Source organism: Eumetopias jubatus, unplaced genomic scaffold, assembly GCF_037043125.1.
Source record: "Eumetopias jubatus isolate StellerSeaLion01/CBP00866 unplaced genomic scaffold, mEumJub1_p1.0 scaffold_7, whole genome shotgun sequence".
In the NCBI taxonomy this organism is placed as follows: Eukaryota; Metazoa; Chordata; class Mammalia; order Carnivora; family Otariidae; genus Eumetopias; species Eumetopias jubatus.
Window position 1 is genome coordinate 33,077,727 of NW_028274813.1, and position 18,666 is coordinate 33,096,392.

At 39.7% G+C, this 18,666-nt stretch overlaps 2 protein-coding genes across 6 annotated transcripts in view; one reads left to right on the forward strand and one right to left on the reverse strand.

Annotated features, from left to right (window-relative positions):
* Positions 1–12,164, reverse strand: part of RAD51B (RAD51 paralog B) — a 567,235-nt gene extending 555,071 nt beyond the window's left edge. For all 3 annotated transcript variants that reach the window (XM_028122766.2, XM_028122656.2, XM_028122716.2), the window contains exons 1-4: positions 12,102–12,164; positions 8,752–8,862; positions 7,365–7,478; positions 999–1,115 (exon numbers count right to left, since the gene is read on the reverse strand). In XM_028122766.2, the coding sequence (XP_027978567.1) occupies positions 999–1,115; positions 7,365–7,478; positions 8,752–8,835 (315 nt within the window). In that variant the 5' untranslated portion in view covers positions 8,836–8,862; positions 12,102–12,164. The remainder of the gene's footprint in view (positions 1–998; positions 1,116–7,364; positions 7,479–8,751; positions 8,863–12,101) is intronic.
* Positions 12,165–13,565: 1,401 nt separating this feature from the next.
* Positions 13,566–18,666, forward strand: part of ZFYVE26 (zinc finger FYVE-type containing 26) — a 62,916-nt gene continuing 57,815 nt past the window's right edge. For all 3 annotated transcript variants that reach the window (XM_028122445.2, XM_028122559.2, XM_088024568.1), the window contains exons 1-3: positions 13,566–13,653; positions 14,141–14,417; positions 15,856–15,934. In XM_028122445.2, the coding sequence (XP_027978246.1) occupies positions 14,224–14,417; positions 15,856–15,934 (273 nt within the window). In that variant the 5' untranslated portion in view covers positions 13,566–13,653; positions 14,141–14,223. The remainder of the gene's footprint in view (positions 13,654–14,140; positions 14,418–15,855; positions 15,935–18,666) is intronic.

Genomic DNA, 18,666 nt, shown 5'->3' on the forward strand with positions numbered 1-18,666 from the left:
TTCCTAGAACATGAGCTGTACTTAATGACTCGCTTCTAAAGAAGAGAATGTGGCAGAAATTAACGGTATGTAACTTCCACAGCTAAATCATCAAAGGCATCGCCACTTCCATCTTGCCTTCTTTTGGATTACTCACCCTAGGGGAAGTCAGCCACCATGTCATGAGGAACTCAAGCAGCCTGTGGAAGAGCCCACTTGGAGAGGAACTGTGACCTCCTACCAACAACCAGCAAGAACTTCCCAGTTATGTGAGTGAGCCCTCTTGGAAATACCCTCCAGCCCCACAAAGCCTTCAAGATATTGCATCCCTCACCAATATTTCTGAGCTAAGCCGCTCCCAAAGAAACAGAAATAGCAAGTATTAATTGTTGTTTTTAAGCCACTTCATTTTGAAGTAATTTGTTGTGCAAATATACATAACTAACACAACCTATCACATCCTAGAACCAAATTTTATCTACAACAGAAACCCATTTGTGTTGGGTGTTGGTATCTCACCAACACCCAACACAAAAAATTTTTTATAAATTTTTATTTTTTTTATAAATTTTAGGTATTTTTATAAATTATAGGTATAAATATAAATATTTATAAATTTTATAAATATTTATATTTTATATAAATAAAAACACATTTATATGTTATTAAACTCGCTTCAGTTTAATACTATGATTTGCCCACATGTTAATAAAATTTCAAAGTTTCCTTCCTAATACACTAAGTAGTGTTCCTTTTTTAATTCCCCCAAATTGTTTCATACTATTTCATAATATTCATCATTTTCTAAGTTAATTTTAAGAAACAGCAACCTAAGCAGACTTTAGGTGGTCAGCAAGGACGGTTTTGAATATCTTTATTTTTGCAAAGCGACTATACTAGGTCCTGAGTGGAGAACCATGCCCTTGAGGCATGAAATAATTCATGTTTTTCAACTAAACTTTTTCCCCTGGCTCTGAAAGTTATAGGTAAATGGGAGGTTTGGAAAGCTTCTCCTTTACCTCTGTGAGGGATCCACAAGCCACACCACCGTGCAGGGCTTCATCCAATGCAGAAAGGGTTGTAGCTAAGAAGGCTGGTGAGATAGAGGAAGACATTTGCATCTTCATCCCATAAGCCTGAACGAGAAAAAGACATTCTTTTCAATCTCCATGCTTATTCAAAACAAGAGAACAACTCCAAACCTCAATTTCTAGCAGCTGGAACCCCAATTCATCTCTCTCTTCCTCAAACATTTATTTGTTAAACAAAGATTTAGTCCATGCCAGAGACCATGCCAGACTCTGGGGATATGACAGAAGAGACAGGCCCTGCCCTCACAGTACCTACGGTCACCCTGCAATTGAAATCAGGACTGGAAACTAGGCAATTACAATACAGTTATCAGAGATACCATGACAGGGAAAGAGGATTCACAGAGGCAGTGTACCTGATCTATGGATTTTGTGATCCAGGAAGACTTCAGAAGGAGCTGGATGTCTGAGCTAAAATGTGAAATAGCTGTTAAGCAAAGGAAATATGCATGTTCCTCCCAAAGAGACAGAACGTACAAAGAAAGGGAGAAAATGGGAATAAAAACTACAAAAAATGAAGAGTTCATTTAGAAGGGTTGAAAGAGGGAGTGTGGTCACAGTGGGGCCAGTGATGAGGCTGGAGAAATAAGCAGGAGCCAAATCATGTAAGAACCTTGTTGGAAGTCTGGGGTCAATGTGGAGAGCAACAAGGAATGACATGCTCAAGTTATCTTTTCAAACCAAGGTTGGTCTGTGAAGAATAGCCTGAAGGTAGGTACGGTAGCCTGATAAACAGCCCCCCAAAAGATATCTGCATCAAATCCTTGGAACCTGTGAATGTTACCTTCTTCTGAAAAAGGGCCTTTAAAGATGTGATTAATGTGATTACATACCTAGCAATGTTTAAGAACGCTTACCTCTGCAATTTTTAACGTTAAAAATTACTACTATTTTATTAAATTGTCCAAATAAACTGAGATCAGGCCATAGAACTGTAATTATTCATTCATTCATTCATTCATTCAACAAATACTGAGTACCTACTGCATGCCATACATATACTATGATAAACTCTGGGAACAGAAACAGAGACGGGGGAGCCTGGGTGGCTCAGATGGTTGAGCTTCTGCCTTCGCCTCGGGTAGTGATCCCAGGGTCCTGGGATCGAGTCCTACATCGGGTTCCCTGCTTGTGCTCTCTCACTCTCTCTGTCAAATAAATAAATAAAACCTTAAAAAAAAAAAAAAAACAGGAGAGGAGATTCCTCAAAACCTTCTAAAAAAAAAAGAAACAGAGACAGGGTTTTTAACCATTTAAAGTTTACAACTTAATAAATCTATGTATGAAATCCAAGGCCCTTCTGCTTCTGTGAGAATGTAGGAAAACTGGCATATTAATATTTATAAGCCATAAATTGCCCATCTCTGTCCAATCTCACCTATTAAATTCTTAGATCATTTAAACCATGGATTATCACATTTTTCTAAGGCTATACCCAGGTACATTAAAAAAAGAAAAGAAAAGCTACAGAAAAAAGTCATGTGGTAGCATCTGATTTAGAAATGTCTGAATATTGTCTGCAATATATCAGGCTGTTGTCTGATAGGTGGGCCTGGGGACATTTTATCAAACGTGTAAAGGCTGCCCAATCTGTCAACACTGAAGTACTTCCTTAGCAACTATAAGTACACTAATCACTAGAATAATAGATTTAGTGACACATAAAAAAGACTGAAATGAAGGAACAAAGACTTCAGCAATGATAATATGTATATAAATGAAATAAAAAGGAATATTTTGGTATGCCACTCCACCAGTTTTTCTTCCCTATTGGTGGCTGCTTCTTCTCAGACGCATCATTATTTAATCTGATCTTAACTGTTGGCTTTGCTCAGAACTTGGTCTTGGATACACTTATCTCATTATCACATATTTACACTGATGGCTCCCAAATGTATACTGCTACGACAGACCTCTACCTCAGATTCCAGATCCACGTATCAAACTGCCTGCTTAGTATCTCCACTCAATGTTTTATAAGCACCTTACATTCAGGAAGTACTAAATTAAATTCATGATCTGCCTCCCTCAAGCCTGATCCTCTTTCCAGCATTCCTTATCTCAGGAAGTGGGACTATCCAGTTTCCCAAAGCAAAAAAATCAAGGAATCATCTGTCACTTTCCTGTATCTCACCAACACCCACCAGCAAACAATCACCAATCCTATTCATTCTCCCTCCTAAACATCTCTCATAACAACTAACATTATGCCATCTGCACTGACACCACACTAATAATGCAAGTTACAATCACTTTCTGTCTGGAATACGGGAGTAGGTACCTAACTGGTCTTCACAAATATTTTCCTACTCCTTTTCAATCACTTATCTATGTTCAAGACTGAGTTGTTGTTGTTGTTTATCATTAAACTTTTGTTTTAATGGGTCTCAAAATTCTGTGACAGATTTTTGGTCAAGTTGTGTCCATTAAAAAGTACTGATTTTAAAAATTAATAACTTGAAACTGCCACACATACACACAAAAAAACAAATGGTCCACAAAACATTCTCCTTTCCTTCCGAAGGTTTTGCCATGCATTGTTATCTTTAACCAGTCTTTTACTATTAAACTTAATTGGCCATTTGACACAAACAGTCCTGAGACCTTTCTTCCACCACTGATGAAGACTGGGGTGGCAGGTATTGGGGATAATATTCATTTAGCCTCTGAGCTTTCTGGGCAGACTTGGTGACCTGGCCAGCTCCAGCAGCCTTCTTATCCACTGCTTTGATGACGCCCACAGCAACTGTCTGTCTCATGTCACCAACAGTAAAACGGGCCACAGGAGGATAGTCAGAGAAGCTCTTGACATGCATAGGCTTGCCAGGAACCATATCAACAATGGCAGCATCACCAGATTTCAAGAACTTGGGACCATCTTCCGGCTTTTTTCCAGAATAATGATCTATCTTCTCCTTCAGCTCAGCAAACCTGCAAGCAATGTGAGCTGGGTCACAATCCAGCACAGGTGCATATCCAACACTGATTTGGCCTGGATGGTTCAGGATAATCACCTGAGCTGTGAAGCCAGCTGCTTCCATGGGTGGGTCATTTTTGCTGTCACCAGGCACATTGCCACGATGAACATCTTTGGCAGATCCATCATTCCTTTTTTAATATTATTTTTATTTATTTGAGAGAGACAAACATAGGGAGAGAGAACACAAGCAAGGGGGAGAGAGAGAAACAGGCTCCCCTCTGAACAGGGAACCTGCCATGGGGCTTGATCCCAGAACCCTGGGATCATGACCTAAGCTGAAGGCAGACGCTCAACCAACTGGGCCACCCAGGTGCCCCCAGATACATTATTCTTGACACTGAAGCCCACATTGTCTGCAGGAAGAGCTTCACTCAAAGTTTCACGGTGCATTTCAACAGACTTCAGTTTTAACATTGACTAGAGCAAAGGTGACCACCATGCCAGGTTTAAGAACACCAGTCTCCACTCAGGCCACAGGGACAGTACCAATACCACCAATTTTGTAGACATCCTGGAGAGGCAAACACAAGGACCTGTCAGTTGGATGAGCTGGTGGCAGAAATGCCATCCAGAGCTTCAGGCAGTGTGGTTCCACCAGCATTCCCACCTTTGTGGGTGACTTTCCATCCCTTGAACCGAGGCATGTTAGCACTTGGCTCCAGCATGTTGTCACCATTCCAACTAGAAATTGGCACAAATGATTCTGTGTCAGGGCTGTAGCCAATTTTCTTAATGTAGGTGCTGACTTCCTTAACAATTTCCTCCTATCTCTTCTGGCTGTAGGGTGGCTGAGTGGAATCCATTTTGTTAACACCAACAATTAGTTGTTTTACACCCAGTGCGTAAGCCAGAAGGGCTTGCTCATGGGCCTGCCCATTCTTGGAGACACCTGTTTCAAATTCACCAACAGCAGCATGCAACAATCAGGACAGCACAGTCAGCCTGAGATGTGCCTGCAATCATGTTTTTGATAAAGTCTCTGTGCAAGACTGAGTTTTTAAAAACACAGATTATAACCTTTATGACTTTTTATTGCTCTCAGAATAAAGTTCAAAATCCTTTACATGGTCTGTAAGCCCCATGATCTGACTCCTGCTTGCTTCTCTGACTTCATCTCTGAGGTCAATCTGCTCCTCACCGCTATGTTCCATTCACACCAGCCTTGTTTTACTGCCAGGAAACACCATTCTCCTTCTCTTCACAGGGCTTTTGCACATCCCGGTCCCACTGCCTGCAGACTCCTCCATGCTCACCTCCTTCCTGACTTTGCCTATCTCTCCCCTATTCATCCTTCAGGTTTTAGCTAAAGTGTCACTTCCCAGGAGGAGCCCTTCCCAACCCCAGAACTAAGTAATGTACCCTGTTACTAAGTTTCAGAGCTTTTTGTACTTTTCCTTGATAGGACTTATCATTACTACAAATAACCGTTTATGTAATTATATGTGTAATGTCTGACTTCTCCCACTAGACTGTAAGCTGCATGAGGGCAGGATGTTACCATGTTCACTACAAGATCGCCAGGACCTGACAGAGTACCTGCTACATGGTTGGCATGAAATAAATACTAGTTAAAGGAATATATAAATGAACAAAAAAAAATCTTCCCTGGAAAAATGAACTGATGCTAAGCCAACGTTTGAAGCAAGACCCAAATCTACAGAATGCTACAGAAATGAACATACAACAAAGGAGAAAGATGGCTTCTTGAAACGGCATTTGGAATGGTATTGAAACCATGGCTGAAGTGGTAGCAGAAGTGGAGATGAAAGGTGAATTTCCTGCCCATGCTCTCCCCTAACTAATCCCCTAACTAGAAATATGCCATAGATATTGACCAAACAGAATGACACACGTCAAACTAAAACACTTTCTTGGTGCTTTACAAGCTTCAAAATAGAAACAAGTTAATTTGAACCTGGTCACAGAATCATCACTTACTATTTTAGCTCTCTTCCTTCTCCCATAAAACAAAGCGAGCTGTTCAAAGTACCAAGGTCAATGACAAAGCTAAGACAGTGCCAATCCCCAGCTCCAATTCGTATTCTTCTGGCTACTTTGCCTATGAGGTATTTTCTTAGATCACAAGCTAAATCTGAACAAAAGAAAAGACTATCTATTCATTAATTTCAGAATTTTCAAATGACACTAACATCCCTTCCTTCCCACTTCATAGAATTGAACCCCACTTTATTGCTCAGTGGTTACCAAATTTCAGTATAAGGTATAAGGTAAGTAATCTATAGTCCACCTAAATAAATACATTTGTAAAGCACTGAACAGACTTTTAGGCACTCTTATTCTGGGAAAACAAGATATTTTCAAACCATGCACTAAACCCACATGTTGAAAAGCTAAAGTTATGAAACAGAAAGTATAAAAAAATACTACAACTTGATAAGGATTTGTTATAAAAGACTTTAACTCTTCTCAAGGGTGAGCAAAGTTTTTGGGTGCCTAGGTGGCTCAGTCGGTTAAGCAGCTGCCTTCGGCACAGGTCATGATCTCGGATCAAGCCCTGCTCAGGCTCTGCACTCAACAAGAGTCTGCTGCTCCCTCTCCCTCTGCCCTTCTCCCCAGCTCAGGCTCACTCGCACTCTCTCTCTCTCAAATAAATAAATAACATCTTTAAAAAAAAAAAAAAGAGTGAGCAAAGTTCTTAAGTATTATTTATTCAATCAATAAGCAAGTGTAAATACAATATATGTACTTTATGATGTAGACTGATGATGATAAAAGTTAGTATTACAGAGACAGGGGTATTCTAAAATTAGGAGTATATTATAACTTAACCATGAGACCCACAAATTCTACCCAAACAAACAAAAGACAAAGATGACCTTTTGAAATATCACTATTAGCTACAGAGGAAAAAACTTCCTGTTCCTTCCTCATTCCCATAATTAGGAACTGTCTCCCATGAACTACATAAATTTTTCACATATATTCTCATTAAAGGACTAACTCGATGGTGTGAATCAATATTTTTGAGGTGTTCATCTCTATTTTTGCTTTTGCCTCATCTCAAAAGAGATTTTTTTTTAAAAGATTTATTTATCTGAGAGAGAATGTGCATGCATGTATGCATGCATACCGAGGGGAAAGGCAGAGGGAGAGTCTTAAGCAGACTCCCCACTGAAAGTGGAGCCCAACACAGGTCTCAGTCTCATGACCCTGAGATCATGATCTAAGCCGAAACCAAGAGTTGGTTGCTTAACCAACTGTGCCACCCAAGCGCCCCCCAAAAAAGATTTTAAATGAGATAAAGAATGATCGCAAAAATCATAACCAAAGCATAATAAAATACATATATATACCGTTTGCATCTGTGGGGCACAGGCCCTGCTGACCATACATATAAGTTCATGGACACCTCCATAACTAAGGCCAGTCATCTTCATAAGCTCCAGTGGGGAAAGACATAAAAAGTCCTAAAGAGACAATAAAAAGACTATTTTAAACATATTTGTGCAACAAAGATATTGGAATTAAAAAGAAACTTTTCATGGACAGTATCCATGTATAAATAAAGCATAATTTGTTGTAGATCAAAGGTTTATATGTTTCTTATAGTATTTCCCCCTACATATGCCTTAACTGAAAGATATGATGCCATAAACTTATCTTCTAATTCTCCAATTTAGTTAGCATGTATCAGAGGACATATCAAGTAACATCACATAGCAGCAGCCTCCAACCCAGGTGTATATGAGCACCGCCCTAGGCCAGAATTTGGGCACAGACACCAGAATGTGTCAGGTTGAAATGGGTTTCTTACTAAGCTATGAGATCATTCAGAGGAAGTATTTAGTAATTGAGACAATAAAACTGACTATGGAATGAAATGTTAAGTCTCATACTTTTAAGAGTGTCTTCAAGTATGTACATGAGGGTTATTAGATGTGTAAGAGGAATCAAAATACCATTAACACACAAAGCAATTTTTTAAAATTGCAGCATACGCTGAAAATCTGTCTTATTAAGGATTAAATCCTAACATAAAACCTTATTTAACCTAAGAGGGATCTGCTTCACTATTGTGCTTAAAAATGCAACATCTGGGGCGCCTGGGTGGCTCAGTTGGTTGAGCGACTGCCTTCGGCTCAGGTCATGATCCTGGAGTCCCTGGATCGACTCCCGCATCGGCTCCCTGCTCGACAGGGAGTCTGCTTCTCCCTTGACCCTCCCCCCTCTCATGTGCTCTCTCTCATTCTCTCTCCCTCTCAAATAAATAAAATCTTAAAAAAAAAATGCAACATCTGCTCTACTTCTTTCATTCATTGATAGGAAAATTATTCTATTAATTTCTCTTGCTTGCAAGAGACATAATCCATTTTGAATACCATCTCCTCATTTAAGTCCTATTTCTCATGTAACTGCAAAATTTCTTTCAAGTGGATGAAACTTCTCTAGAATCCCAAATAAATGGCATGAGTATACTTTACATTATGCTATAAGCATTCTCCCCTGACCCAAAATGCAAACATATTGGAATCTGGATAAATGAAATCACATTTGGAAATACAACCTAAGTGGCCTGTTATTTTAAATTAGCTTTTGGAGAAGCACTATAATTTATCTTTTTCTTTTTTTTTTAGAAAGTTCAATTTTCACATTTCAGGCTTATTTTCAAGTTATTAAGGGTATATTTAAAATTAATTTGTACTTAAAGTTTCTCCATGAGAAAAAGTACCTAAATTTTACCTGACAGGTAACAATCTGATGTCTGTTCAGACGGTCACACAGCTCTTGTGATAAACCCACTCGTCTGAGTTTCTTGCTACCCATGCCTTCAGATACAGCAGAAAAAGGACCCTGAAAAGAATTGGAAAAGGGCATAAGCAATGGTAGACAGTATCCAAAACACGCTACAAAATAAAAAACTCTTCAAGCTTCTCCAGAGACAAAATAAAATGTACAGTATTTAAAATATTACTGATAAAATAAAGGACAGCTACAGGATCCTCCTAAATGTCTGCCAAACATCCACAGAGAAACAATACAATGTAAGAATGTGCATTTCACACAATTCTTTGGTATTTCTTACATGAATATAAAAACACCACTTCACATTTGTATAGCATCTTAAGATTTTCAATGCATTTATAAATTTTATTTGGATACGTAATTAACCCTCAAGGAATATTTCCAAGCAGCACTCCTTAGAAAGGCTTTACTTTCATTGCACTGTAACAACAATTTACTGTGCACCTACTATGTACCAGACACTGTTCCAAAGCTTTACATAAATTATCACATTTAATCTTCTCAAAAGCCCTATAAGGAAGTTTGATTATTGATCCAATTTTTACATATGAGAACACTAAAGCCTTGAAATGTTAGCTACTCCATAGTCACCAGAAAAAGTTAATGGTGGACCCAGAATTTCAACTCAGGAAGTCTGACTCTAAGACTTATCCTCTTAACTGTTAACACCCTGCTACAAGTCCATAATCATATTTAACCTCTCCTTTTTCTATGAGGCAGAGCAAACCTCTGAATCAAATGAGATTTTATTATTTCAGGTCTTACTTACAAACTGAAATTGTTTTTATTGTATTAGCTTCTCACATTCTCACATGCAATTAAATTTCACTCTTGTTGTTGAACCTCACTAGGGCTAAATGAGGCTCATGAAATATTTGCCTTCAGAGAACTAGAACACAATCACGGTGATTCCTTTCATTATGCATACAAAGGAGAAGTTGTGTTCTCAATGAGATGGAAAGATATTCTTTGGATAGAGTAGAAACGGGAACTCTTCATGGTTCCAGGCAATAAAGCAATATAGTTCTCAGAAAAGGAGTGACATTTTGGAACAAAAATACATAGTACTGAGAATATAGATACCAGTTTATTTCCAATACCACAGCCCAAATTTCTACATAACATATAAATTCTCTGAATTAAATGAACTCTCTCCCTCCCTCCCCCTCTTCTCCTTCCCTTTCTCTCTCTCTCTCTCTCTCACATTCACGTGTGCATGCACACATACACACACACCTCCCAAACACAAAATACATCCCTTTCTTTTCTCTCAGTGGGAATTTGTCAGTATTGAATTGTTTCCCAAATAGTTTACTGTCTTTACAGATCAGGTAGTTCTGGGCAATAACACCATTTAGACTGATAAATTCAATCAAAAAGGGAAACCCAAACTACCTGGACTTTAACAATAACCAACTCTGCTATCTCAGCCTTATTAGGGCCACTCCCATCATCTGTCTGCACTATGCATACTGCCTGGTGTGGGGGGGTTATTCCCTACACTACCAAAAAAAAAAAAAAAATCCATTTGGCTCCTTCCACAGACACTTCTTAATCACAGGCTCTGCTGAGCCCTTGGGTACAAGAATCATTTAAGCATATTCCCTGCCCTTTGGGAACTCACAGTAAAAGATGAAAAGAGATGTATACACAAATAATTACAGTCAATGCAATGAGTACTGTCATTGGCATTTAAATGTGCTATGGAAGCAGACAGGAAGAAGCACCAAACTGGTCTGCAAAAGTCAGGTCAGTGCCACAATCCTGCCAGAGGCAGCTACCTAAAAATTCGCTCCAATCCTGTCATCCTTCAAAACTACCTGTGGGACCATTGTAATTTACCCATGGGATAAATTCCACACTTCTTAAGATCGCATAAAGACCCTTCATCAACTGGTCTCTCACATCCCTCTCATTCATACATCTGATTGCAAGGCCCAGATCCTGGCCTCCCTGGCAGCTACTTCATCTCCTGGTGTCATTGTTTCCTCATCTGTAAAAACAAGGGTAACTCAAATATTTACCTCGTAGGAATGTAGTGAAAGATTAAAGGATTTGGATGGTGTCTGACACACAGCTCAAGGTTAACAATCATTACCATTATCAACTCAGGCAGCAAAACATCATTCACCGCCTCTTATCGGCTCTCTAGCCACAATATATTGGTAGGTTAAACCAACGGTCAGTCCTGACTCCTTGATTTTCCTCCACAAAGCCTGCCCCCAACTCACTCTCTTCCTCTCCAATGTTCTCATCATACTTTGTACATATTTGTTGGATAATCTTATTAACGTTATTATTACAGCTTGCGTGTTCGTTTCTTCCACCAGACTTAAATTCCTGGTGTGTGTGTGTGTGTGTGTGTGTGTGTGTGTGTGTGTTCTTCCACCAGACTTAAATTCCTGGTGTGTGTGTGTGTGTGTGTGTTCTTCCACCAGACTTAAATTCCTGGTGTGTGTGTGTGTGTGTGTGTGTGTGTGTGTGTGTGTGTTCTTCCACCAGACTTAAATTCCTGGTGTGTGTGTGTGTGTGTGTGTGTGTGTGTGTGTGTGTGTGTGTACGGCATGCCCGCACAGGTAAACAGGGGTGACGGAAGCTATTCCATCCTGAAGATTGAAATCTTTCCTCCTCATTGAAACCTTCCCTCCTCAACAAAATAAAAATCCTTATGTAAGATGTTCAATGAAAACTGTTAACGATAATAGCTAATATTTATTGAGCCCTTATTACATGCCAAGTACTGTTCCAAGAGCTTCCGTCCGATGTTTTACCTCACTTTTCAGACTAAGGATACTGAGGCATTGAATTGAAAAACTTGTGCAAAGTCTATCAGCTAGCAAATGGCTGAGTCCGCATTCGAATCCAGAGATCGAGCTCCAGATTCCTCGCTTTAACTACGTCTTCTTCAACACCACCAGAAGGCGAGCAGACCATAAACTTCCCTTAATGACGGGCTCCCCTGCCGAGACTCCGAACAGCCCGCAAATGGGAGAGGGGAGGTGGGTATCAAGAGGCGAAAATGTCACCCTAGAATCCCCTAAAAATAATTTTTTCCAACAAGGAGCAGCTTCCCAGCACCCCCCACAAAAGAAGGCCAAAAGCCCCCAGATCCGCGGCGAGGTTCCTGTTAAGATGCCTACAGGCCTAAGGGGGCGTGTACAGGACCAAAGAGAGATTCTCCGCTACCCCGAAATCAATAACACAGAGAGGGGCCCAGAAAAGGAGCAGAAAATAAGGAGCGCATCCCGTTTCCCCACAAACGCCCCCCACACGAAACTTTCCAGTACCGGGTCTGTAGCATCCAACTTTCAAAGTTTCCCCCACCCCTCACAGTTCCCCGCGGAAAGCGTCGTAAGGCAACAACCCAAATGCTGACTGGGTCGTCACTCTGGCGAAATATCCAATCAGAGGTAGGAAGAGTCCCAGGTTGGGTCCCCTGCTTGCAGGGAATTGTAGTTCACACTATAATCACTTGAGGCGTTCCAGTCACTTTCTCAATACAATGATTATCAAAATCTTGTAGAGGAACAGCAGCAAGGAGAAAATGAAGCCAGGAAAAACCTTGCTTGGAATTGTGTCTTTTCTTTCTTTTGTCACTACCTTTAAAAAATGTGTAATGGACCAGAGAGACATGTTAGTTTTCAGGGAATAAATAAGAATCCACCTATCCTAGAAGCGGTTTTGAAAGAGAGCTTGGGTTTATTTTGGTTTGCTTTTTTAATTTTTCCTTTTCTTTTTTTAAGATCGTATTTATTTGAGAGAGAGCGCGCGCGCGCACTGGAGCCGGAGGAGGGGCAGAGGGAAAGGGAGAAGCCAACTCCCCGCTGAGCCCTAATGGAGCTCCATCCCAGGACCCTGGGGTCATGACCTAAGCCAAAGGCAGATGCTTAATTCCTGGGTTTGCTTTTTTCACCACACTTTGGTGATGAAATAGTTTGGGAATTGCTGAGTGAAATTGCTCAACCGAAAACACGTAATGGGGAAACATTAGAGTCTGTAGTTTAAGGACACCATGAAGGAAAGCAAACAGAAGTTTATGTGTAAAAGCAGCTGTGATAAGGAATCTTAGTAAACTGTTGCTTTAAGACTCGGTTTCAGATTACAGTATTATATTTGCAAAAAAGCTTTTGTTCGTTCTTTGCTCTCATCTCTGTGCACTTTCTATCCTATAATTTAGCCTACTGTATCCTAATTACTGGCCTGCACTCCTCACTGGACTGTGAGCTCGAGGACAGGGTTCGTACCTTAACCAGTCTGTAAAGTAGGGCTTAGCACCCCGTTCAATTAAGGGTTGTTGGGTAAATAAGCAAATAAATCAATGGGAATTCAGGACGTAGGATTCTGGGATTATAACAGAGCCCAAGTGGATAGAATAACAATGGAGGAGGATCCAGGTTTCCTTGCTCTCGTTATTCCCAAGGCCTGGCAAAACACTGCTACTGGCGAGCACTTTTTTAAAAGCTGACTTCAAATGCTAGGGAGTAAAAGAAGAAAAAAATCAAGGGACACTGATATTCCTGCCACCTGCTCCGCCAAACACAAAACAAAAGGTGCTGAGCGGAGGAGTGGTCAAAACTGAGAGGAACTGTCCTTATTAGCCAGTTGGCTGATTTACTCTCTCGGGGTCCTAGCTTTCTCTAGTCCGAAGAGGTGGCGTCACGTGACCCAAACAAATATGGCGCCTTATTTGCATCGTCCCTCCACTGACCAATAGGAGTAGCCGCTGTCTGTCGTCCCACCCCACCCGCCATCGGGCAACCTCCCGAATGGGACCTATCACCTGACTCCGTTCAAACATGGCTGCGCTGGAAGCTCTATTGCTTTGGGCACCTGGAGCGGGTGAGTGTAAGGCGCCCCAAAGAAGGCGGGGGCGCTCTCCACGACACCTGTAGGGAGCGTCCCTCAGCCCCAATCCCCACGGTCCTTCAGCTCTAACACAGACTCTTCTCCAGACCTCACTCCTCTGCCTTAAGAGAGGGCTCAAACTAGGGAGATTCCTGCTGAATTTCTCATCCTTAAGGAGGCGACCATGGATTTGGAGTCGGAATGGGCGTAAAGTTAAGTGGGGAATACGAAAGTACAGTTATGGGTCTGCACCCCGAGCTAATAGACCATAAAGATTAACCAAATATTGGATGCGTGTAGAGAGATGGGCTCCACCCCTCGGGGAAAGGTGGAACTTCTCAAAAAGAGTAATACCTCAAATCAAACTTAGAACAATAATTAGGGAAGTAAGTACCGCTTTTCCCAGACGGGCTAGTAGTTACTAGTTTGTCTAATTATAGTTCCTTCCGTTTCTCCTCATTGTGGTGTGTATTGTTTCTAGGAGGTGCTCTACGAATGAGAAAATTGACAATGTGTTCTGCGTAATTCATCTCTTTCTATCTCCCTGCACTCTGTGCTGGGAAAATGCATCATCCATTTGGACAAGAGGAAACTGCTTCTCAGAAGCAACTTTTTGGGTTTTTCTGTGAGTGCCTTCGCAGAGGAGAATGGGAGCTGGCTCAGGCATGTGTACCTCAGCTACACGAGGCACAAGGGGATATCCCAAAAAAGGTGGAAGATATACTTCAGGCGCTGGTGGTGTGTCCAGATCAGTTGAGGTAAGGGATCTCTCTTTATTCTAGGCAGTCACAGGGCAGGAGACACAAGGTCAATATTTGGGCTCTGGTCAATGTGCCTCTCTCACCTATGCTCTGAAGAATTATCAGAGGCAGAGTGTATTTCTCATGCTCTGAAAATTTACCTAATACATGTTTAGTATTTAATCGGTTTGGCTTTCAGTTATCATCTGAAACTACATTTAAGCCTGGCCAGCAAAGTGTGCCTGAAACCACCATTTCTTGATTATTATCATTAAAGTAGGTGGTGGAACTGCATTGAAAAGCATTTCCTTTGCCTCCAGAAAAGCAAACCCTGCTCTCTTCTTGCTTATGTAATTGAAGGTATTACAGCTTTAACAAAGGACTGGAAGTCACTTCACTTAAAGTTTTTATTTTGAAATAATTATATAAATATTATGTTGAAAGTTATATAAGTTAAGTTTCACATTCACAAAATGCAAAAAAAATACAGAGTATCTTTTCCACAGCTTCTCCCAATTGTGATATCTCATATACATATTGTACAATATCAAAATCAGAAAATTTGACATTGGTGCATTTCTGTTAACTAGACTATAGACCTTATTAAGTTGTCACCATTTTTTAAATGTGGATTTGTTTTTATATATGTAGTTCTCTGCACTTTAATCCAGGTACAGATTCATGTAACTACTACTAAAATCAAGATACAGAACTCTTCCATCACCACAAAAGAATTCTCTCACTCCCTGGGAATACCTCTTTGTATTTTGACCCCTCTTTGTACCCTGGCAAGCACTGTTCTCTATCTAAATTTCTAATGAAGCTCTTCCTGGCAGTGCTATTAACAACCAGTGGTATAACAATTAAATGTGCTGTCTACTCTCTCCTTCACTTTTTTTTTTTACTTTGACAGCTTTGTTGTATTGTTTGAACACATACAAAGTAGAGACTTAGGTGATTCTTTTTTCCCTTTATTTTTATTTCATTTGGGTTCTAGCCAGTTTCTGTCTAAATTACTAACTTCAAAGAAAACCTTATGAATTCCTATACCCCTGTTTTCAGCATAGAGTTAAAAATAAATTTTCATGAAATTCCTTTTTTTTCTTTAAGACTACTTGATTCAGTTTCTATTTTCAAGAATATACTTTAGGAGCCTTGCTTTTATGGTTTTCTATGAATGTTATTTCATTTAAAACTAATAAAGACTAGATAGGGAGTTGGAGGTAGGGGTGCAATTTTTTTTCCTTTTTTATTTTTTAATGAAAGCTGCTGGCCCTGTTCTGGTTCTAGTTTTATTGATTTATCATAAAATTGAAAATTTCTCATTAGGACAATGTCTTCTTGCCTGTTTAGGTTTAAAACAGACTGAGCAGTGAAATCTAAATCTTGGGTCACAAAAGAGTAAAGGTCAGTAGAAACTCTTTGTTTAGAAATTCTTTCTTTTCACATTTTTCAGATGTGGACAGGACATCAACCCTCAAAGATTAGCCTGGGTCTGGTTTCTTGTACTGGAAAAATGGTTCTCCCAGGAAAAGGTAAGCAGATTTATATTTCAGATTTTTTCCTGAGGCCAAGACTGAGAACTTGGAAGTAGCTAAAGATTTCCTTTTCATCTGTTACTTCCTTTATTATGAGGTTTGTCATATTCCCTTCTCAGTATCGACAGTAAGAATGGCATAAATTTTTATTGCTGTCTCCTTACCTAAATTTATTCATTCATTTACTAACATACATTGGCATGTAATACCATTTAAGGTGATATCATTTTGTTAAATACCATTGTGAGTCTTATGCCGAACAGAACTTTGCAAAACTAAGTGAAAATGACAAAATAGCAAATAAAGTATGAATCTCATAATACTCAAGTAATGGAGAATGGGCTGAGCTGAAACCTGGTTGTTCTTCCAAAAATCTCATTTTAATTATTCTAGTGCAGTGAATACTTATAGATTTAAACCTCATTGATTAATAGGTTAATAATCCACATGAATTAAACTAAAAGTTATCAAATACAAAAACAGAGTGAGCAAATTAATAGTGGAAGAAAACTTGTAACAAAGTGCTTTTTAAAAAAGGGTTGCCATTAAAAGCCTTTTTAGAAGTATATGATAATTATCAGAAGTTGATATCCATTAGAGGAATTTCTCTGAGACAATTTTGTATTAAGCCTCAGACTTTAAGATATAAGTGAGGAACCTCTGACCCAGAAGAGAAGTGACTAGCCCAGGGACACACAATAAAGTTAGTTGGAAGAACTAAGGCTAGAACCAAGATCTTCTCACTTTGAGTCCCTAGTCTACTGGTTTTTCCACCTCAACATTATTTGAGGTAGAACTTAAAGAAACCATAAATTCTGTTCTATAAATGCCTATAATTCAGCCTAATTTTCTTCTTTACTCCCCTCTGTCATCAGAATTAATTTTGCCTCCAGGTCCAGTTTTGCCTGATACTTCACATAGCTGTTAAAAAATAACAGAAATTCCTAATCTAAATGTACCTCATATCCAGGTTTTTGGCAGTGTCTAAAAAAAAAGACCAAAAAAATGACAAAAAGGCTAGCAGGAGAGGGAAGAAAGAGAAGCAAAATTTTTAAATAACCCCAGGATGATGAGTTAGCTCTAGTTTCAGATCTAAAAGGGAAAACTTGAATTAAAATCTTCAAAGAGGAAAAGAAAAACTGTTATTGACTAAAAATTTTTCTAGTCCAAACATGGAATTTGTCAAACCAGATGAACTTTCCCCTCACTTAAGGGTATTTGCCTACTTCGTGGCTGCCTTTTTTTTTTTTTTTTCTTTTTTCTTAGAGACAGTGGTGGGGGTGGGCAGAGAAAGGGAGAAAGAGAATCCTAAACAGGCTCCACATGGAAGCCCTGGGATCGTGACCTGAGCCAAAATCAAGAGTTGAATGCTTAATCGAGTGAGCCACCCAGGTGCCCCATTCATGGCTGCTTTGTTGCTTATATTCTGTATAGTTGCTCAACCAGACCAGGGTTGATTTCACTTCCGTGGCTCCTTAGCACAAACTAAGAGTTGTTCTTGTTTTTCCCAATATCAAAGACCATTTGGTCTTTAGGCTTCCGTGCCTCAGTTATTTAAACAGTTGTGGGAATGTTTTAAACTTTAAGCAAGGACCCCAGAGACTTAATTCTTAAAAGGACTAAGATTGCAACTCTTACAAGGACTTAGAGTAGTTCCATAAGGCCAGTCGCTAATCCAGAGTGGCCTTCATCTTTTAGGGAACTTGCTAGCTGCCTCTCTTTTTCCAGTCTCCCAACTTCTGCCAAAAGCTTCCTTTTTATTTTTTTTTTCTTTTAAAGATTTTATTTGACAGAGCACAAGCAGAGGGAGAGAGAGAGAGAAACAGGCTCCCCGCTGAGCAAGGAGCCCAGTGTGGGACTCGATCCCAGGACCCTGGGATCATGACCTGGGCCGAAGGTAGCCGCCTAACCGACTGAGCTACCCAGGCATCCCCAGAAGCTTCCTTTTTAATTATAAGTTGAAAACAGTGATTCCATTTTCCCTTTTCTTCATCTTCTTTTGCCTTCTGCCTTTTTATCTTGCAGTGATTTATCTCTACATGTGGAAGCATGTGTGCAAAGATTTAACTGCAGAGATGTTCACTGCCATGCTGCTTCTAATAAAGGAAAACTGGAAACAACTCCCATGTCCACAGTACAGGACTGGCTAATCTATTTGTAAAATCCTATGCCACTATTAAATTTATGTGGTAAATGAACTTTCAGTGACATGGAGGGATGTTCATACTCTGCTACGTGAAAAAACACTTTAGAGAACTATGCATTTGGGATGCATGAATAGAAATGATCTGGATGCCCTCAGACCATAGTATTGATAGAAGTTGTCTTTCAGTGGGAAGATTTGGGGGTTCTAGGTGTGTGTTTTCACTTGCCTATTTCTGTGTTCTAATTTTTCTACGTTGAACATTCTTTGCTTTGATAGTAAGATCTGTGCTTAGAAACATGGAACAAATTCTTCCCTGTTTTAGAAATGTTAGTCATTTATGACCCTGCACATGCATAAAGCAATTTCACCAGTAACATAATTACAAACTAAGGAGTCTTTAGGATTCTAGATTAAAGTCCTAATATCTTAACCAGACTTTGTTCTTTATCAGGGGCCTGCTGTCTGAACATCTTATTTATTCCTTCCTCTTAGTCCTCAGTTGAAGCATTTAACTTTTAGCTTTCCAGCATGAATTTTCTCCACTGACTTCTAATCACTAGCATTATATAAGCACTCAGATGGC